At 22.2% G+C, this 22,727-nt stretch overlaps 9 protein-coding genes across 9 annotated transcripts; 6 read left to right on the top strand and 3 right to left on the bottom strand.

Annotated features, from left to right (window-relative positions):
• Positions 1 to 1,145: 1,145 nt before the first annotated feature.
• Positions 1,146 to 2,630, top strand: PBANKA_1144600 (mitochondrial carrier protein, putative; the record flags this gene model as incomplete). The annotated part of the gene is made up of 1 exon (XM_034566012.1): positions 1,146 to 2,630. The coding sequence occupies one exon, from the start codon at positions 1,146 to 1,148 to the stop codon at positions 2,628 to 2,630; it is 1,485 nt and encodes a 494-aa protein (XP_034422651.1).
• A 1,276-nt stretch (positions 2,631 to 3,906) lies between these two features.
• Positions 3,907 to 4,185, top strand: PBANKA_1144500 (mitochondrial import inner membrane translocase subunit TIM9, putative; the record flags this gene model as incomplete). Its single annotated transcript, XM_034566011.1, has 1 exon — positions 3,907 to 4,185. One exon carries the CDS (start codon positions 3,907 to 3,909, stop codon positions 4,183 to 4,185), a length of 279 nt encoding a protein of 92 aa, XP_034422650.1.
• A 529-nt stretch (positions 4,186 to 4,714) lies between these two features.
• PBANKA_1144400 (heptatricopeptide repeat-containing protein, putative) lies at positions 4,715 to 7,210 on the bottom strand (the record flags this gene model as incomplete). Its single annotated transcript, XM_034566010.1, has 1 exon — positions 4,715 to 7,210. The coding sequence occupies one exon, from the start codon at positions 7,208 to 7,210 to the stop codon at positions 4,715 to 4,717; it is 2,496 nt and encodes an 831-aa protein (XP_034422649.1).
• A 1,168-nt stretch (positions 7,211 to 8,378) lies between these two features.
• On the top strand, positions 8,379 to 10,162 carry PBANKA_1144300 (ribosomal protein L1, putative; the record flags this gene model as incomplete). Its single annotated transcript, XM_034566009.1, has 6 exons — positions 8,379 to 8,767; positions 9,079 to 9,184; positions 9,357 to 9,505; positions 9,627 to 9,725; positions 9,813 to 9,872; positions 10,027 to 10,162. The coding sequence occupies 6 exons, from the start codon at positions 8,379 to 8,381 to the stop codon at positions 10,160 to 10,162; spliced, it is 939 nt and encodes a 312-aa protein (XP_034422648.1).
• Positions 10,163 to 10,256: 94 nt separating this feature from the next.
• Positions 10,257 to 11,951, bottom strand: PBANKA_1144200 (conserved Plasmodium protein, unknown function; the record flags this gene model as incomplete). The annotated part of the gene is made up of 6 exons (XM_034566007.1): positions 10,257 to 10,358; positions 10,487 to 10,558; positions 10,781 to 10,854; positions 11,025 to 11,301; positions 11,485 to 11,592; positions 11,898 to 11,951. 6 exons carry the CDS (start codon positions 11,949 to 11,951, stop codon positions 10,257 to 10,259), a joined length of 687 nt encoding a protein of 228 aa, XP_034422647.1.
• A 1,906-nt stretch (positions 11,952 to 13,857) lies between these two features.
• Positions 13,858 to 15,906, top strand: PBANKA_1144100 (ABC transporter E family member 1, putative; the record flags this gene model as incomplete). The annotated part of the gene is made up of 2 exons (XM_034566006.1): positions 13,858 to 15,691; positions 15,881 to 15,906. The coding sequence occupies 2 exons, from the start codon at positions 13,858 to 13,860 to the stop codon at positions 15,904 to 15,906; spliced, it is 1,860 nt and encodes a 619-aa protein (XP_034422646.1).
• A 1,731-nt stretch (positions 15,907 to 17,637) lies between these two features.
• PBANKA_1144000 (26S proteasome regulatory subunit RPN11, putative) lies at positions 17,638 to 18,886 on the top strand (the record flags this gene model as incomplete). The annotated part of the gene is made up of 3 exons (XM_034566005.1): positions 17,638 to 17,781; positions 18,004 to 18,766; positions 18,858 to 18,886. 3 exons carry the CDS (start codon positions 17,638 to 17,640, stop codon positions 18,884 to 18,886), a joined length of 936 nt encoding a protein of 311 aa, XP_034422645.1.
• A 943-nt stretch (positions 18,887 to 19,829) lies between these two features.
• Positions 19,830 to 20,513, top strand: PBANKA_1143900 (conserved protein, unknown function; the record flags this gene model as incomplete). The annotated part of the gene is made up of 4 exons (XM_034566004.1): positions 19,830 to 19,884; positions 19,987 to 20,166; positions 20,288 to 20,314; positions 20,401 to 20,513. 4 exons carry the CDS (start codon positions 19,830 to 19,832, stop codon positions 20,511 to 20,513), a joined length of 375 nt encoding a protein of 124 aa, XP_034422644.1.
• A 559-nt stretch (positions 20,514 to 21,072) lies between these two features.
• PBANKA_1143800 (conserved Plasmodium protein, unknown function) lies at positions 21,073 to 21,840 on the bottom strand (the record flags this gene model as incomplete). Its single annotated transcript, XM_034566003.1, has 1 exon — positions 21,073 to 21,840. The coding sequence occupies one exon, from the start codon at positions 21,838 to 21,840 to the stop codon at positions 21,073 to 21,075; it is 768 nt and encodes a 255-aa protein (XP_034422643.1).
• Between the last annotated feature and the right edge of the window lie 887 nt (positions 21,841 to 22,727).

Genomic DNA, 22,727 nt, shown 5'->3' with positions numbered 1-22,727 from the left:
TCCTATAAATATTGCTTTATACGCATGCACAGGAATTAACTAAGCACATATATATTATGAATATACACTTCAGTATTATATACCCTCAAAAGACTCATTAAATAGCTATCTATATATTTATAATAATCATTTTTTCATAATATAATTTTATTTTATTCAAAAAAGCGAAAAACAATGCAGTAACAAAATTAACATAATATATATACATTCCTCATTGGTATGTCATTTTTTACTATTCTCATTGTTTTCACATTTTTAATGAAATATATAACATTTCCATCTTTATGCAACGATAACAAAGATATATAAAATCCCTTAAATATTTTAAACTGCATTTTTTTATAAAAACACGAATTATCGTTAACATATATATTTTTTTTTCTTTTTTAACACTGTTGCATATTACAATATTTAACAAAAACCAATTATGGTTATTTTTATTAAAAAAAAATACTGTGTAAAATACCACATCAGTTTTACAATAAAAAATAATCATTCTATATATATATTCGTAAAATCCTAAATTAAAAAAATATATATATATATGAATTCCTACAATATAATATACTGGGAACAACATATACATATTTTAGTGAATTGCTTTATTTATAAGAATGATCATAATATAATTTAAGCTACATTTTTTTAAATAGCCATAAATTTATAAAAAATATATATACATCGACGCATGAGCTCCCATTTTTGCATTAAGTAAAAAAAACTGTTCAAATCGATACTATATAACCAAATAAAGAAATACATCAATGAGCAAGAATAAATAAAAGAAGTGAAGAAATGGAAAGAAGCAAAAAAAAGCATATAAATTATAATGCAATATAATTAAAAGTACCAAAAAAGATAATAAAAAATATGAAAAAATAATAGGAAATATGCGTTTATCTATGCTAGTGTGAGATACATATATATTACATATCGAAATACAAGCATATCATATGTGTACCATATTTCAATTAAGGCATCGAGTTTTGTTATTCATGAATTCTTGTTTGTATGCAAATACGAGTGTTAGAGACACATGATAATTATACAGATAAATTTGTGTTTTCTATTTATATAGGACAAAAAGAGAGAAAGAAAGAGAAATATACTTCTTTTACTGATATTTTAATTTTTTTCTTACCCTTATGGATATAAAAATTAAAAATGAAGAAGAAAAAAAAAACAATAAAAACACTGTGCTATTATGTGGATTAATTTCCGGTGTTTTAACAAAAACTATATTTGCCCCCTTTGATAGAATTAAACTTTTTTATCAAATACAGCCAATGTTTCATTATAATAACCCCTCTCTCCATAAAAATAAAAGAAAAGATCATTTAAAAAACAAAAATGAATTTATCAATAAAAATATACTACTTAACGACTTAAACAAAGCACAAAATAAACAAGACAAAAGTATTAACCCATTAATAATAAAAAGTAATAAATATGTAAAAAATAAAAATGTTGTTTTTCATAATTTTTTAAATTGCTTAAATGAAATTAATAAAAATAGTCAAAAAAAACGGAAAATGCTCAAAACCAATATATTCAATAGTAATATGAATAAACATCATAGATATTCGGACAAATCACCTCATACTGTTTTTAAAAATATATTATTTCATTATAAAATACAACATAATTCACCTTTAAATAATTTAAGTAAAAATTATACCATTTTAAATATTAATAAAAATGTAGCAAACACAATAAAAAATAAAATGTTGTTTTTAAGTGCAAATGCAAATAAATCTATCAAGTATCAAAATATTATACAAAGCTTTCTCTTTATTGTTAAAGAAGAAGGGATCTTAGGCTTATGGAAAGGTAACTTAATTAATACATTAAGAGGTGGGGTTGTTTATTCGGCAAAATTTGGAACCAACGATATAATAAAAGAAAAATATAAAACAAAAAAGAGGGATGAAAATACGGCTAAAGGAATTCAGGCAAAACATCTTACTACTAGTAGCAGTAATAACAATAGCAATAATAATAGTGGATTCGAAAAAAGCAAAATTAACTATTACGAAAGTGTGATTGCAGGATACGCATCTGGAATAATCCAGAAAACATTATCATATCCACTAGACTTATTAAGTATTAGAGCAGCATTAGGAGTAAACGAAAAATATTTACGACAAAAAAAAACAATCACAGAAAAATCTATTTTTAAAATAATTCGAGAAATACATGTTAACGAAGGGTTTGCGGGATTTTTTAAAGGATATGTCCCAACATTATTAACAGGTGTACCATATGTAACATTACAAATGGTGTTTTTTGATTTATATAAAAATATTTTTCAAAATAATTTTCAAAAAAATTCAACCTCACTCGGGTCAGTTGCTCTTTATTCATCCATAGCTGGATCATTAAGTAATGTAACCTCGTTAATTATTGTTTTTCCTGGTGATACAGTTAGAAAAAGAATGATGAATAACGGTATAGATAATAACAATTATATATATAAAAATACATTTCATTGCATTAAAAAAATATATTATCACGAAGGCCTAAAAAGTTTCTATTCTGGTTTGTTTCCATCTATTTTAAAATGTGTTCCTTCTGGGGCTATTCAATTTATGTCTTATGAAATATTAAAATATTTTATATCACAAAACTGAAAATTGTCATTCCGATATATATATGCCTCTATCCCACTTTGCAAAAGGAATTGCACAATCACATATAAAGGATAATGAGGCATATATAAGTTAAATCACTAACACTGCATTTGTTTAACTTTCATTTTATTATATTATTATGTGAAAGATATCATGTTCCTTTTTTTTTTAATACAATTACTTTAAACATTTTTTCTTTATAATATGAAGTATTATCATTTTAAAATATTCCCAATTTTATATAGGCCTTCAATAAATTATTATGGAATTGCTGTTTTGTTTTATCATTGTTATTTAACTATTTATTTTATTCTCATGCCAACTATATTTTGTAGAGTTTTTTTCGTTTCAACAAAAACGTTTCAATTCTCTTTATTAAATTATTTATTAGTTATTTATATATTACGCGTTCATATGGAAATTTTTAAATGCACAAAAAAAGTAATTATATCTAAATAAGTTATATGCATCACTTATATTGCTATATATATAATATTAGAAATTTATGGTATAAACAATTTTAACACGGTATAATATTTTTTATGGCGTTTAATTGAATATTAACAGCTTCAATGTTACCATATTTATAATGAAATCATATAATTTTATTCAAATGATATAACACACATAATATGATGCATAATATTATGTCATTAAAAAGTTATCTCCATTGTTTTATTTTAAAAAGGGTACTAAAAAATAAAATTATATAGAAAAAAAAAAATAAAAAGATAAAAATAAATAATTAATACCACACAATATATTTTAATAATACAAAAATTAAATAACATAAGTATATTCAAGAAAAACAATGCTATAAGTTATTATCATTCAAATAACAACATTCCTTTATTCCATAGCTAGTATACGTAAGCCTGCTATATAATATATTATTGGGTATTTTAACATCCCTTATAATGTGTATGCTTTATCTATGATTTTATATAAAAATATTAAACATATCTTTATTTAAATTTACTATATTATTATCAAGTTTACTATTTTTTTAATTTCGATCAATTTTTTCATGAATTCAATATGTTTTAATTTTCATACTTTTGTTTTATGTTTTTTATTTGGAAAAATAGTATTTATGTCTATATTGAGTGTAACAACACACGCAACTAAAACTCATGCTTAAAGATATAACAAGACCGATCTTGTGAATATATATATAACTCCATACACACAAATATATACATTTTGTTTTCATTATACATTAGCAGATAAAGCCTAGTGCTCATTAAAACACCCATAGAAATTACAAAATAAAAATATGGATAAATCCTTAGATTTAAGTAGCTTTAATAAAAATGATAGAGAGAAGGTTCTGCGAAAAATAAATAAAGCAGAATATGAAGATACTATGAATACATATAATTCGATTGTTGAAATGTGTTTTAACGAATGCATTTCATCATTTCGATCAAAAGAATTAGATAACAACGAAAATAATTGTATTTTAAATTGTGTCAAAAAATTTTCAGTTTTTTCACAGAGGGTTGGGATGAAATTTACTCAAAATGTTAATAGCGAAATGCAAAAAAAAATATAAAATTTTAATTATATATGTAGAATAGAAAAAATTATTAAAGTGTAATATACGCCATCGGCATAGTAAGACTTAATTCGCTACTTTCCGATAAATAGGTGAAAAAAAGTAGAATATGTGACAAATATAATAACAACATATAACACATAGAAAACAAGCATATATAATACGTATACAAATGAAGAAATTTATTTTTACTTTTTTTAAACATTCATTTTGCTATTTTTTAAATTTGGTATTTGAATTTAAAATAATTAAGCATGCGCTTTTAATTAAAAAAAATACAAAAATAATACATGTACATATTTATGTATGCATTAAGTTTTAATTGTTACATAGCTAATTAAATGTTTAAGTCATTTACTAATGTCAATTTATGTGACGTTATTGTTTTTATATCATAAAACTATACGTTGTTTATATTCTAATTACATTTTTTATATTTTTCATTATAACTCCATTTTTTTAATAAATTTGCAATTTTAAAAACTATGTATTATGCTACTTTTCACACATACATGGTTTCAAACTTTTAATACAAGTTGATAGGTCTGTGTAGAAATATATAATCCTCTCTATTTAATGGTATATCTTTAATATTAATTAAAAACTTATGTAGCACGTAATTATTATTTTTAATAAATAAAAATGTTAAAATATATTTTGAAAAGTTAAAGATAAAAGAAAAATATTTTTTAGACAAAATGTAGAAATATATATCTCCAATTTTTTTCGCATTTTCATTATTATTATCGTTATTTTCATAATAATAAAATAACGATTGCAATAATTGTTTGGTATGTTTTTCTTTATACATATTTTGCTGTAATGGCTGATAATCATTAAATTTTTCGATCAACTCATATACTTTCTCTCCTTGATATTTAAGTAAATAAAATGAATTAAATATTCTTGTATATAAAATATAATTTAAATTACTTTTTAAAAAAATATCACAAAAAGACTCTAAAATGTTGCTTATGCTTACTAAATTAAATGCGTAATATTCCAATATATATATAATATTATTTATATAAACTGTATTACTCATTTTTATATTATATAAACTATTTACACAATATTTTTTATTTTTAATACTTTCATAATCAATATAACTGAATTTTAAAAAATTACTATCTGCTTCGTTCTTATGGCTATCCGCGTTTTTTTTATTTTCATTTTTTTTATCATTTTCATTATATACTCTTTTTAAATTCAAAAATTGATCTTCATAATTTCTCCATTCAATGTTTTTATCAATATTTTTTTCAACAATGTGAAACAGATTGCTTAATTCATTATTCCGAAATGTGGATATTGCATTATCATTGTAATTTAAGTATTTCTTATGTATCCCACTTAAAGTATTTTCATCATGGGGCTCCTTGTTGGTGCATAAATTATTACAATTCTGCAAATTATTTAGAACAAACTCATTTAATACATCAATAAATTCATTTTCTTTAATGGAAAAATTATATAGCCCTTTACATAAAAATCCTACTTGATTAATATTAAAAAAATTATAATATTTATAAAAGAATTTCAAAGAATAATAAATCAAACTTCCATGCCTGTGATTTGCTTTACTAAAAGATAACAACAATGAACTAACTAATAAAGGAGTTAACTTATTAGAATTTTTACCTACTTCTTCAGCGATTTTTTCTAGAAATACTTTGCTCGTAGTACTAATTTTTGACAAGCTTAATGATACTAAACATAACAAATCAACAGACATATTTTTTATTTTTTTCCTTGATATAATTTCTATATTTTTCAAGGCATTTTTAGCAGAATATAATAAATTAACATTATATGAATCCATCTTTAGAGAATTTGTTTTCTCTTTTAAATTTTCTAATTCATCATTTTTAAACAAACATTTATTTTCCAGTTCTAATATTTTGCTTCTTATGATTTGATCTGTTTTCTGTATCTCTTTCTCCTCCAATACTATATGTTCCTTACTAATATGAGCTATTTCATTTTTGTTTTCATCATTATTAGTAATATTTAATTGAACATTATTCAATCCTATACTTTCCTGTTCTTCATTGTTGCACACATTTTCGTAATTCATGTTGTTTTCTTCATAACACAACTTAAATGTTTTTATAAAATTTACCAAATTTTTCTCTTTTTCAAAATACTGATAATTCGTCTTACACTTAGTGTGCACATAAGATAAAAAATTATAAAAGAGTGCTACTGTTTTTGGATCATCATTAAGATTAATATGCTGATTGAAATGATGAATCAATGAATTAAGTAGTACATTATTATTTAAATTAAAATTTTTGAAAAATCCAAAAACCACTGATAATTGAAATGTGTTAAAATTATTTATATTTTTCGATATTCCATATAATAATATAGTTAAATAACTTTTGGAAATTATTTTTTTTTTCTTAAAACATTGGATTAAACACACTAATTGTTTTATATCTAAAAGATGGAAATTATGAAATATTTTCTTTTCAAGTAATAAAAAAAAATTATAATGAAAATAGTTTAAATTTGTGTAAGAAAAATATATGTCAATTAAATCATCACAATTAATTAAATGGATATTTTCCATTAATACATCTTTGAAATAACAAAACAAAAAATAGTTTTTACATTTTATGATTGAAAACTTTTTTATAAAAATTATAATATCATGATATCTCAGCTTTTCTTTGTTCATTAACAAATTTATAGAAATATTCTTTAGTAATTCAACGTTATCACTTTTTAATTTTATATATAAATTTAATATGCTCACTAGTTCGTTTATTTTACAACCATTTAGTACATAGTTCGATTTGTGTAAAATAATTCGATTTTCAATATTTTTAGAAGGTATTTCATTTTTTCTGCTTTCACTATTTTGATTATCTTCGCCCAGTTCGCTTTTTTTTGTGTCTTTCTTATTTAATAACAAATTTCCAGTTGTCACTACTCCTTTCTTTCCATATGATATAAAAGAATGCCCATCTTTATATAAATGCCACTTTTTAAAACTCTTTAATATTACATTATGCATTTTTTAATTCGTTTTTAATTTATTATTCTTTTCAAATATTGCATAGCATATTATTTTTTATTTTCGATACCCACCTTTTCATTATGCTTAATTTTTCCTTTTTCTTATCTTTCATTATCTCTAATACTTTATCATTACTATTTTTCTCTTTTTATACTTTCACATATCAGTACACTTACATTAAAAATACATGTATGAATATTTACAATAAATATATCGTATATATATACACATATTTTTCATCATAAATGTTTTTGTAATGTGAAAAAGGAAACTAAAAATAGATGAAAATTAAAAAAAAAAAATTATATATTTATAGGTACACAATTAAATTCACGATTTATCATGTAAAACATTTTTTCTTTTTGTTTTTTTCTTTTTTTCTATATTTTTAATGATTTACATTTATCTTGCATTAATATGATTATGGTATTTGCTCTATTTCATGCATCGTATAAAACTAACATTACGGATATCCAAAAATAAATATAATACCCAATTTTGCAATATAGTTGCTACATTGTAATCACTATTTTTATTAATATTATTTTTATAACTTCATCATTTTATATTTTTGTTTTATTTTTTTGCGTCGTCATTGATTTAATCACTAGTTAATATCACTAACAAATTGTATATATATATCATCCATGCATATGCTTAATTGCTCTATATATTATATGTATTTATGTTTTTGTACACATGCAGTTATGATAGTATATTTTATAAGTATATATATATACATGCGCTATGATTCCATTTATTTATTTGAATATGTTATATATATTTAATGAGTTAGATTTTTACTAAAGTATAAGAACATCCCCCCAAAAATAAAAACATACTATGCATACACGCATTTGCATACATATTTATATGTCATATTAAAAAAAAATAATTATTAAAATATTTGACATAATCTAAGGAAATTACAATACATTATTATGCATTATTATTTGTCCATATATATATTATAAATATGTGCACATGTATATTGAAGCACAAAATAAATATATTATCATTTGTTAAACCCTTATATATATATACACTTTATATTACATTGATTGTATTATATGTAAAGTCTTTTTTCTTTTAATAATGCTTTGATTTTTCGTGTTTTTCCAATTTCTTCTTATTCTTTATATTTTTCTTTTGCTTGTTTTTTAAAATGGAAAAAAAAATGAAAACCAAAATAAAAAAGAAAGAAATTTTTGAGAAGAAGAAAAAAGAAAATAAAAAATTCTTAAACTATGTAAAAACAAACCAAAAATATGAAAATTTTCAAAAGGCAATTTTAAATAACAAGAATCAAAAAATAAATCATAATATTAAAAAACTACATGATACTACAATTAAAAACAAAGACATTCCATGTAACAATATTAAAGTAAATGACCAAATAATAGAGCCAAATACATTTTCAAAGGCATATAATTTTATATTTGATAAAGTAATAAATTCTCAGGCTGCAAACATACCTATTGATACCCATATGCTATATTGTAATTTTGATTTATCTGTGAGCTATAATATAGGAAAATCATACAACTTCCCAATGTAAAATTCATATATCTATATTTGTACTATTAAATCTAATATACATATATATGCACCATGACTATCAAGCATTTATGAATATATTATCCACATACACATGAGAATAGAGCAAAATAAATAAACATACGAATATGCTACATATGCATGCTTACATTTTTAAAAATATGATTTCACATTATGTATGTTCAAGTGGTTATTTCTATTATACCCTTAACGTGTCATTTAGTTACAATACCCTTGTAATATTGTTTTCTTTATTTCATTTATTTATATACATCAATATATTTTTATTATTTATTTTTCCTCTTTAGAAACTTAACGCATTCATACTATTCGGATGTAATCATATTAGTAACCGAAAATGGTGATAAGTGGAAGAATATGATCATTGAAAATAAATTAAAAAAAGTCAAAAAAGTAAGTTTAATAAGATGAAAATATTATAATAATAAAATTAATACACAAAATTATTACGAAAATGAGTTCATGTGATTTATTTATATATGTCTAAGATATACATACATTTATATTTAGAAAATTGTAGTTCCTAAAAATATTTATAATCATGTTTATATATTGAAATAATCAGGTCATAACTTATGATAAACTTGAAGATGTATACTATAAGAACGATTTATTAAACGATCTTGTTAAAAAATATGATTTATACATATTTGATTCATCTACTAAAGCAAAAAAATATGGCAACTTAATATCAAAAATAAAAAAATATAACAAGTAATTTTAACAAATATAGACCAATATGAATATATATATCCAACACTAACTTATATACTCATGCAAAACCCTCCATTTTCCTCATTTAATCACTCCTTTTTTATTTTAAAAATATTTACAGAACATATACAACCGTGCAAATAAATGAAGATAATTTTGTCGACACAATTAATCGAGCTATTCATAGAACATACACAGATTTAAATAGGGGATCAACACAGTAATATATACACTTTATATTATTTTATTTTTAATCTACAATATATATCATACAAATATATTCCACGAATTTATTATATTTTCTTAGTTCCGTTCCCATTGGTTATCTTACTTTAGGAAAAGACAAATTATATGATAATATAAAGGAGTACGTGCTTACACATTGTTCATTTTATTATAACACAACATATATGATTTATTATTGGATATACTTATGCATATTTATTTGTTTCCCCATTTGATGATCGTTGCGTCCTATTGTAGCTCCTCTTATTGTAATATACTTTTTACTTTTATTACAGGTCCGCAAAAATTATGCTTCAATTTTATGAACAAAAAAAAATATCAGTAGTATCCATAAACTTGAGATATATAAATATGACTATCCCTGTATATATACATGCTTTAAAAGATGGTACATTGTCAGAAAGCTATTAATCATTTAGTTATATTTATTTATAAAAAAATTGTTTAACGGAAAAAAACAATAAAAGAAAAAAGACTAAAAACATTATTTTTTTAAAAATATGATCTACAATATATTTTTGCATATGTAGCAAAGTGACAATTTGTTTGCCAACCCATTAAAACAGTGAATATGATAAAATGACATGCAATTTGTGCATTGAGTATTCTAAAAAAAAAATTTAAATAAAAAAAAATATATAAAATGAAATCATTATAAAATTACATAACACACATTTATATGCATACAATATTATTAATATTAACATTTAAATCAAAAATAATAAAAGAGGATACCTCAACAATTATTGCGTTATTACATAACGAACATTTTTCCAAGTTATTAAGAGGGAAATATTTTATCAAGTCCTTCAGAATAAGCATAAATATAAATAAATGAAAATATGTGCATATGTATGTGTTCATTTGTATATACATTTTCATGCTCGTTCTAATTTTTTTTGTTTACTTATTATTATTTTTTGGGGGTATAAATATATGTATGTATAACTATATGTTGAATAAATATTTTTTATTGCTATCTCCATATTCATTTGCATATATGGATTTCAAAAAAAAAATTATACTTACTGTAAAAAATCGAATCCCTAGAGACAAATATCCATTCACATTTTTAAGCCAATTATTTACTATTAATTTATCCACTAAACAGACAAAAAAATATATGCATTTATGTATAGCATATTGAAGACATATACATATCTACATGCGTATATATATACGTATATGTTTATATTAGTATATAATATGGGGTGGTATATAAAATTGCCTATTTTTTGTTTTCTTTAAATTATGTTAATGCTTCAGCTATTACTTATTGATTTTTGGGTATTTGCATTTTTTATATTTAACTGTAAACACAAACTTTCATAGGACATTTCAGTATCATTAATTTTTAAGTTTTGATTATTATTTATTATATAATCAATGATTAAATAGTATAGACTTATCTCATTTTTTTTTAATTTAGAATTAAACAAATATTCCTCCTTTATGTTAAGTTCTAATCCATTATCATTCGATTGGTGCCCTGGTATTTTATGTTTTTCGCAATTTAATATTAAATATTCTTCACCATTTATTAATTCATTCTACAAATGGAAAGTGTAAAAGGAATGCACAAATAATAATTAAACTAATTTACTTATTTCTTATCCTTATCAACATTTTATATAATGCTAAATCTAGATATATCCATAGCATACATGTTCTTATATTTTTCATATATTATATGCACATATGCATTATTATTTTTAAACATTTTCTTGCAATACGTTGACTACAAAACCAAGAGTCTCGAGTTTTTCATTCATATAATGAATTATTTTATTAATGTCCCCAAATTTTTTTAACAAATCGGAAGCATATTTCTCTTTCAAACACTGTAAAAAAAAAATACCATTCAAGTATAAAAAAAACACACATATTCATATACTATCTGCATCATAAGACACGAACAAACGAAATAAAGCAATATCAATTTAAATGAAAACATTAAAATAATTTCCAAATAGCGACCAAAAATAACGAAAATAAAATAAAATATAATAATGAATATATATGTGATGACAACAATAGTGAAAAAATAAATATGCACCAAAGTTGTTATTTTGTATCATAAAAAATAAAATAATAACAATGCGTTGGTTATGGCGTGAGGATGTATATATATATTTATTATTCTCACCTTTTCTTGAATTAACAATTGGGTTAAAATTTTACTAGCCCATTCAATTTCCATAATGCTTAAATGATACTCAATTAATTAAATATAGTATAATTTGGGAACAAAAAGAAAAAATTACCAGAATATTGCATGTAACTACTATACATATGTATGAAAATATTATATATTGCTATGTTCATTCATATATTCCCCTTATCATAATTCTATACTGAAATATTATAAATTAATAATCAATAAAAATTAAAATATTAAAATTAAATTACAATAATTTTTACAAAATATATTTTTATTTTTATATTTATGCTCAGTATATATGTTTTAATTACCAACAATCAAATATGTAATTATATTTAAATTTTATAAAAATAAGTTAACACAAAAATGTGTAAATGAGTATCTTTATATTATTTATATTATAGTATACAATTTTTCTCTGTTTCAACGATTTACTATGATTTTGAATAAGACGATATTGTAATTTATACATAAAAAATATAACCAACCCATATAAACAAAATGTACAAATACAACATACTTCATTACCCACACTTAGTCGTAAATTTGTATATATTTTATGTGTGTGCTGCTAAATACATTATGTTATAGGCATATTATTATCATGCATTATTTGAAATGATGGTAAAGTGCAAAAATTCCAAGTTACATGTTTTCTCTTCAACTAATAAAAATATGAAATCTTAATACTTTTGTTTTTTCCGTTTAAATATTTTTTTTCAATAATTTTATTTTATTTAAATGTAAATTATTAATATATTATATGTGTCCTGGTAATACATATGTAACTTACATTATGTTGAACTCAAGTAATTTTTTCCGTAATTTTTCATTAATTTTAAAATTTATTTGCCCATGATTATTTTTATTCCCATATTTTTATTACTTAGTTTTATTTGTTTTTATATTTGACTTATTTATTTTTCAAATTTCCTTTAAATAAATATTCCAAATAAATAAAATCATTTAATTTACATAGATGATGTAATATTGCCTATATATATGTTCAATACCTATTGTGTATAACCCCATTTGAAAATAAAAATTAACGCAATAAAAAACTTATTACATGCACATATATATGTATATATTTAAATATATGGTCCTAAAATAGTTTAAAGTAGTCTTGATTTATGGCATAAAAATGAAGAAATCCATCATTTGTTGTAATAAAAGATTCGTTTGATTTTTATTATAAAAATTGTTTAATTATTTTTTTTTACCGTTTATATCAGTAAACCATTTATATTCTTTATATTATTTTTTATATTAATAATATAGATATTGTTCATTTCGTTTTTTAAAAAACAATTTTGTAAACATTTGAATCAAGGTATATTCCATACTTCTTTTCCTTTATTTATTTTGATTTTTATATTTTTTTTATTTCATATTTTTCCCTCTTTCATATCCTTAACATTTTATTTAATACTCCAAAATATGTTTTACGCTTGAATACATATATAAAGCAAAACTGTGATACATTTATGTGATAATCGAGCATACTAAGAAGTTTGTAGGAAATCAAAAATTATGCTGTATAGCCAAAATACATACTGGTCAAGTAACATCAAGCATTCCCACTGTACATATTTTTTTCATTTTCTTTTTTTCTATTTATATATACATATGTATGTGCTGCAGAAAACAAACCAACATTTGTACATCCCGTAATAAACAAGTTAAAATAATCAAAAATCACCCAAAATAATTCAACAAATAAATATTTATATTGTACAATATTAACAAATAATTACTAAACCATATATAATAGTAACTAAATCAATAATTTTTACACACAAAAATAGTTAACAAGCTCTCAGTTTTTATTTGCATATCATTTTACATTTAACTAAAAAAATTTGCTCTTCGTAAGGTTATTCATTTATCGTAGCAGCACCGAAAAAATAATCCGAATACATTATAAAAGAAACAGTTCAACAAAATGAAGAAAAAAAACAAAGAAGATTTATATAAAGAAAACAAACTCGAATCATCCAAATTAAGAATTGCCATTGTTAGCAGTGATAAATGTAAACCAAAAAAATGTCATTTAGAATGTAAAAAAAATTGTCCAATTGTAAAAACTGGAAAATTTTGTATTGAAGTCGAACATAGTTCAAAAATAGCATTTATCAGTGAAATGTTATGTATAGGTTGTGGTATATGTGTAAAGAAATGCCCATTTTCTTCAATCACTATTATTAATTTACCTAAAGATATTAACAAAGATGTTGTACATAGATATGGTCCTAATACCTTTAAATTACATAGATTACCAGTTCCAAAATTAGGACAAATATTAGGATTGGTTGGAACAAATGGTATTGGAAAATCAACAGCATTAAAAATTTTATCATCAAAATTAAAACCCAATTTAGGAAAGTTTGATAATTCTCCTGAATGGAGAGATATATTATCATTTTTCCGAGGTAGTGAATTACAAATTTTTTTTACAAAATTATTAGAAGAACAATTATCACCTATTATTAAACCACAAAATGTCGATTTAATACCTAAACAGGTCAAAGGAAACATATTAGAAATAATAAATAAAAAAGATAAATTAAATCAAAAAGATAAATATATAAAAGTATTAGAACTAGATCATTTGCTTGATAGAAATGTTGAAGACTTAAGTGGAGGGGAATTGCAAAGGTTTGCATTATTAATATCTATTATTGGACAAACAACAAATGTATATATGTTTGATGAACCTAGTAGTTATTTAGATATAAAACAAAGAATATCTATGGCAAAAATTATACATGGTTTAGTAAGACATGATAATTATATAATAGTAGTAGAACACGATTTATCTATATTAGATTATTTAAGTGATTATGTTTGTTGTTTATGGGGAAAGGCAGGTGCATATGGTGTTGTTACATCACCATTTTCTGTTAGAGAAGGAATTAATGTATTTTTAGACGGTTTTATTCCAACTGACAATTTAAGAATACGTGAAGAATCATTAAATTTTAAATTAGCTACAGATCAAGATGTAACAGATGAAGATAAAAAAAGATTACATTTTTATACATATCCTAAAATTGTAAAAACATTGAACTCTTTTACTTTAACTATAGATAAAGGAAATTTTTCAGAATCTGAAATTTTTGTATTATTAGGCCAAAATGGAAGTGGAAAAAGTACATTTATAAGATTATTTGCTGGCCTAATTAAACCTGATAATGTAGATAGTTTATCATTTTTAGAATCATTAAGTGTTTCATATAAACCTCAACAAATACAAGCAAAATTTACAGGCACAGTTAGGCAATTACTAATGTCGAAATTAAAAGGTTTATATACAGATCCATATTTTAATAATGAAATAATAAAACCATTAAAAATTGATGGCATATTAGATAATCAAGTTTTAACATTATCTGGTGGAGAATTACAAAAAGTTGCAATTATCATTACCTTAGCAAAAAATACGAATATTTACCTAATAGATGAACCATCAGCTTATTTAGATTCAGAACAAAGAATAATTGTATCCAAAATTATTAAAAGATTTATACTTAATACTAATAAAACAGCTTTTGTAGTCGAACACGATTTTATAATGGCTACTTATCTAGCTGATCATGTTATTGTTTTTGACGGTCAAGCCGGAGTTAATACTGTTGCTAATACTCCACAAACATTAGTAGCGGGTATGAATAAATTCTTAAAAATTATTGACGTCACTTTTAGAAGAGATCCAACTAATTATAGACCAAGAATTAATAAACATGACAGTGTCAAGGATAAGGAGCAGAAATTAAACGGTATGCCCATGAAAAATATATAAATTTAAAAAATAAATAAAATTAAAACAAACAAAAATCCAAATAAAAATCATATTAGTGATAACAATTATCAACTCCCATATTCATCCTTATATTCATGATCATTTTTCACATTAATTTTCAATTTTTACACTCGTCTTCATAATCTATACTATATTTTTTTTTTAGGAACTTATTTTATTATTGATGAATAGATGTACTGTAAACCAAAAATGGGAATTCATGAAATTTCCAATCAAACTATCCCATTTAAACTTTTTAATGAAGATATACCTTTTTTATAAAAAAAAAAAGTAAGCAAATAAAATATCACAAAACGAGCACATTATGAGCGATCAGGCATCCACAACATCATTGTACTATTTTATACATATATCCTCTCATATTATAAATCAAATAATATATTAAATCTCAATGCATATAATGAAACAAAATTAAAATTTTCTCTTTATGCATATATCAGGTTTTATTACTATTTGTTTAATGATGCTTATATTTTTGTTACCACTTTCCTCTTTTTTTGCGTTCCTTATTATTTTAAATATTTGAATAAATATTTCTTATTAATGTGCACATATTTAATTGTTATTAATCTTTTTAAAACTTATATTTTTGGGTTTAAATATATATTTTAAATAAATAATAATTTTTATATTTTCTTGGATAAAACCTAATTTTATTACAGTTTCTTTTTCCTGAATTCTTCGACATTATTATTCTTGCATTACATCATTTGTTTTTCCCACATCAGTTTATTATTTCTTTACACACTTTAATTGCAAAATAGTGTATAAAAAGATGTCCTAAATTAATACCATAGGGTGAGCACAATAAGAATATATATATGAATATAGATAAGGGCAATTTGTTTCAATGGTTTTAATAATAATATATTTTTTTCTTTTACATACATATTTATGTCTATCAACACGAAAAAAAATACCCATTAATTTTAACGCATATTTTATTTTTATTGATAATTTGGTACAATACTGATCTAGAAAAAAACAAAAAGGAAAAGTGCTACTTACAATAATATTTTATCACATTAATAAAATATGTAACGATTTAATGAAAATTAAATATAGCTATTAATTCCTACACATGGTATAAGGTTTACTTTTTTGGTTATTATAATTCATTTTACTTTAAACATATTAATTTGTACATATATATAATAAAAGCATACACCCAATTTACACGTACTTGCTAATAACACATTAAACAAAAAAAAAATAATAATAATAAAGTTTATTTAAAAATATGAATTACTTAAAATTTATAAATAGAAAATTATCATGGAAATAATTTAATTATTGGTTCGCTACATTTTTATATAACTTTAATTAAATATATAAGCATATGCATATTTTTTTTCAATATTACTTTTTTTTTATCATAAATAAATTCCCTATGTATATATATATATGCATTATGTATAACCAATTTGAATTTTTCATATTTTATTTTTATATTTTTGAAAAACACAAAAAATTCCAAGTTTATTTTTTCTTTTTATCTTCACTTGTAAAATAATATTTACATGTGCTTATAATAAAATAGGTGAAAAAATATGCTACATATTTTGGGTATAATTATCTAATAAATATATTTATATATCATACTTATTTTATTGATTTAAAATATTTTTTCAAACATAAGCATTACCATAGAAATATCAAATTAAAAATAACAGTTTTATAAAAATACACATTATTATATTATTATATATATATATATATGCGTGCAAGCATGATGAGTCATACTATGTGAAGTATATATATAAGCAATACTAATATTTTTCTATTTATTCAAAACTATTTCTAAAATTCAGTACATTTAACACATATGTATATGTATAACCTTTATCACTATATGCACATATTTTGACGATTTAAAAAATCCTACAAACTACCTTAAAAGAAATGGCTGGAATCCCTTCTTCGTTACGTGAACTTTTTTACTCCTTTTCCGACGGCAATGGAATGTCAAATGAGCCATTAGCTGATACAAGTGAGCAAGTTTATATCTCTCCTTTGGCTCTTCTAAAAATTTTGAAGCATGGACGAGTAATCACAAACAAAAATTAAATAAAACATGATAAAAACATTTCATATATTTTGAACAAACAATATTTTATTCTTCTAATTCCTCATATGTTCTTACATTAAACCATTTATCCTATGAAATGATCATGCCCATCATTTGTATATATCTTCTTACAAAAAAAGAAAAAAAAATTTCTTCCAAAATATTATGATACTATTTATTTTTAATTATTTTTTTTTTAGGCCGGAGTTCCTATGGAAGTTATGGGGTTGATGCTTGGAGAAATTGTGGATGAATATACTATTAGGATTGTGGATGTATTTGCTATGCCTCAGTCAGGTAATAGTGTAAGTGTTGAAGCTGTTGATCCAGTATATCAAACAAATATGTTAGAAGAATTAAAAAAAACAGGAAGACATGAAATGGTTGTTGGATGGTATCATTCTCACCCTGGTTTTGGATGCTGGCTATCCGGAACTGATGTTAACACTCAAAAAAGTTTTGAGCAGTTAAATCCACGAACAATTGGTGTTGTTGTTGATCCAATACAATCAGTTAAAGGAAAAGTTGTTATCGATTGCTTTCGATTAATTAATCCTCATATACTTATGTTAGGTCAAGAACCTAGACAAACAACATCAAACATTGGCTATTTAACAAAGCCAACATTAACTGCTTTAGTTCATGGATTGAATAGAAATTATTATTCAATAGTTATTAATTATAGAAAAAATGAATTAGAAAAAAATATGCTTTTAAATTTACATAAAGACATATGGGTTAACCCTTTAAAGCTGCTTGAATTTGATGAACAAAAAAAAAATACTGATGAAACTTTAGAGAGTATTAAAAAATTAACAAGTTTATATAACAAAAATTTAAGTAATGAAATGAAAAAAACCCGTGAAGAAATTCTTTTAGAAAATATTGGAAAAATTGATGCAAAAAAGAGAATACAAAATTGTGTAGAGACGCTACTAAATGATTCTATCCTTACTTGCATTGGTATGCCCACATAAAACAATATCAGACAAATATATACACTTCTATGATTTCATATATTTCATTGTATGCTTTTTATTTTTTACTCCTTTAGGCACCATGGCAAATACTCTATTTTTTTAGGGAAACATAATATTACTAAAATTAGGCATATTTTCTCTCAATAAGTTATTAATTTTTTATCATTTTTTGTAAGCAGCAAATATGTTTCAATAAAAAAAACAAAACAATTTGACTTAAGTAATGAACAGGCTAACCGAGAAAATAAATAAAATGATAAAAAAAAAAAAATCGTAATGATATTTGTTTCCATTGTATTAAATTTCGTTAAAATACCTCAAACTTCCCAGCATGTCCATTCAAATAAGTATTATGTGGGCACATATAATAACATTAGGAACTAAAACATATACAAGAATACCCTTCACCTATTATTTTATTTTTTTTTAACTATTTAATGATATTTTTTTAATTATGCATATTAAATACTTTATTTTTTCAATAATGTACATAATGTATTATATTTTTTCTCCTTTTTCAATTTCAATTCAACGAATTAGACATTAACATATACACATATGTATATAATATTTTTTATTCAAAATCGTTTTACTGATTTAATAAAAAGAAAATATGAAGAAAAAAAAAATGAAAAAACAACTACGTTTATTAGTTTATTTTTAAATATTATTAAGGGATATTCCTATCAAATTCATTACTGCTATTACCCAAAATATTAATAAATATATTTACTAAGAAATGACCTTTCTTATCTTGGAAAATGTTTATAGCACCTTTTAAGAACGAAACTAAAAATTAAACATTTTTTTTAAATAGAGATATGCATATATTTTTTGTCACCTTTAATTATATGATGCACATTTTTTATTTAATAATTAAAAAAATATACATTTTTTCCAAAAAAAATCACTTTTATAATTAAAAGTTGTATAAATAAGATACATGCTACCATTTTAACGTTTAAAAAATAAGTTAAGAGCCAATTAAATACCAACAAATATATAAACCTATTATCATTTACTTGTTTTATTTTATTTTCAAAGCAATGAATAATCGGATTATTATTTTTATTTTTTTCTTATTCCTTTTACAACTTAATAGTAAATTAACAATTTTTAAAAATACATAAAATCATTTTTTTTAAGTATATACCACACACACACATTGTACATATTTGTATATAAATTAAAAACACCTTTTAGATATATCCTGCAATTATACATTATGTTCTCTAGTAACAAATGAGGAAAATATATTATCATATTGTAAGAATGGATCCGATTGTTATATCAAGAATTCAAATGATTCTCCCTATTCATCTATTACATGTGTATGCAAAAAATTTAAAAAAAATTATTTTGCTGGACCCAATTGTTCAATAAGTAAATATACATTTAACATAATTGTGCAATGTTATCCCTATTTTATGCTTACATATTCGCTCGTATATCAATTATCACAGTTTTATTATTTAATTTTATTCGTATTTAACTTTTTTTTTAGAAATCCCATTGCACTACAAAATAATGAGTAATAACAAACATATAAAGCTAAAATTATTATAACAACATGCTGATATATAATAATATATCATTTTTTCTCTTTTCTTCTAACAGAAAATAACGATGTTCTTAATACTAGTTGGATAGAAGATTTATTAAAACTTAATACATGGAAAAATGATGAAAACAAAGTAGGAAAAATTTGTGTTAATCCCCAGTGTAATTAATATAGTGCAATTTCTTAGACTTAATAATTTTAAATGATAAAAAAAAAAATCACCACAATCAAGGTAGCTATAGTATATTTTCATACACCAAATTGTACGATATATATATGGATATGGATATAAACAAAACTATCTTATAACAACATTAAAAAATAATTTATAATGAATTGCAAATTATAATAATCATCAAATAAAAGGAGAGAAAAACACACATACAGAAAATAATACAACATGGGTAAATTAATCACAAAAAAACTCCACAAATTTTTATAATAAAAAAAAAGTAAAATATTCAGAATGAAACCAAATTATTAGTTAGACATATCGATCCATAAGTACATAACTTATAACAAATATGTAGGCCTTTTTGAAATATAATTTTCATCTAATAAAAGGATTAAAAATATGATAACTCAAATAAATAGAAATGCTCATGCAAAATCTACTATATATTAAACAGTCACAAAATTTATTGGGATTAAAAAAATAATATATAAATATGCATCTAGGAATATAATACGTATTTATGGATACAAGTGAGTATGATGGTGGATAACATTCATTCTTCTAATAATTCCTCTTGAAGTATTTCTTCGTATTCACGCAGTAAATTGCCCTTGATAACTTTTGCCACCTTCATATATTCCTTTTGGGCTGGCTTTAATAAAATATCTAAATCTGTATTTATCATTTTATAAATATTTTCTTTGTTTTTTCGAATATTTTGAAATGCTTTATTTTCATATTCATGAAAATCATCTATTTTTCGTTCTTCTTGGGCAATAGTTGGAATATCTATTTCATTAATTTTGCCAATATTTTTAACAGTTTTATCTGCTTTAATTTTATCTGTTATATCTCTTAATATATGCATTTGATTGCTCATTATTTTATTATTTCCATTGCTTATATTATTAACCTCATTGTCAGTTGTTAATCTTATTGTTTCTTCATTGTCATCACTTTCATCCTCATTTTTTGTTTCATTTATACTTTCTTTATTATCAAATTCAACATTAGTTTTTAGACTTAAAAATGTATGATTATTTGATGATTTATGTATACTTATGCCGTTTTTTTTTATGTTACTTTTTTTAATATTACGTAATTTGTTACTATTTTTATTCATATGACTTTTTTTTGTTCTTTTATCTAAATAGTTATCCCTCATATCTTTATTTATTAAATAATCAATTTGTACATGCCCATTATTTCCAGTATTTAAGTTTTTAAAATTTTCCCATTTTGCTGCAATACTTTTCCCTCTTACAACTTCAAAATAAAACAAACAAAAAAATAACCAATATACTATGCAAACTTTCGTCATTTTAAAATTATAAATTTATGTATAAATAATGAAAATATCACAAATAATGTAAAGTATATAACAATTAAAAAATCAATAAGCTACAATATCCAATAAAGTAATATTAAAATAGAAAAACTAATAAATCGCTAAATATGCACAATATATAAACATATAGTTAAAAGCAAAATTTTAAATATAACATGTTATTGAAATTTTGCATGAAAAAAAGATAAATTTTAATTCACCCTATTAAAAATAGTAAGACATAAAAAATATTATTATGTGTGTATATTCGGCAAAATATATAGACTCTGAAATATTGTAAAAATTGCGCCTATACACTAAAAAAACGTTTTATATTAGTATTTTCATAAATCAATAAAAATAAAATAAAAATGTTGTTTTAGCTGTATTTAAAAAATTATTTTTTTTCTGAACGTTCAGGTTTTTTAGTTAATTTTTTCACAATATGTATATTCCCATGAACTAGCCATAATAATAATAATATAACATGTGTGTAGAATGTATTTTTAAGATCTATTATAATCCTGTCTATTTCTTGTATCTCTATATCCAAAATAATGCACTTTCAATAAATATTATAACAATGCCACTATTTATTTATAAATATAATGGTCTTTTTGTTTTAACCATCAAGTGATACTTATATTAGACCAATACACACGTAAATAAATTGTACTAACATAATAGTTGTTTGGAAAAATAAAATATTTTTCATTTTAAATAATAAAATAAAGCATCATTTTTTAAGCATGTTGACATGTATATTATGATTTTATATGTTTTAATTTTATTTCTATATTGTATAATATATTAACATCAAACATAATATAAAATCTATAATGAATCATAATTTGAATGTAGAACAATTAAAATATTATTAA

The sequence above is a fragment of the Plasmodium berghei genome, assembly GCF_900002375.2.
Source record: "Plasmodium berghei ANKA genome assembly, chromosome: 11".
Taxonomy (NCBI): Eukaryota; Apicomplexa; class Aconoidasida; order Haemosporida; family Plasmodiidae; genus Plasmodium; species Plasmodium berghei.
This window is presented reverse-complemented; position numbering and strand designations above follow the sequence as displayed.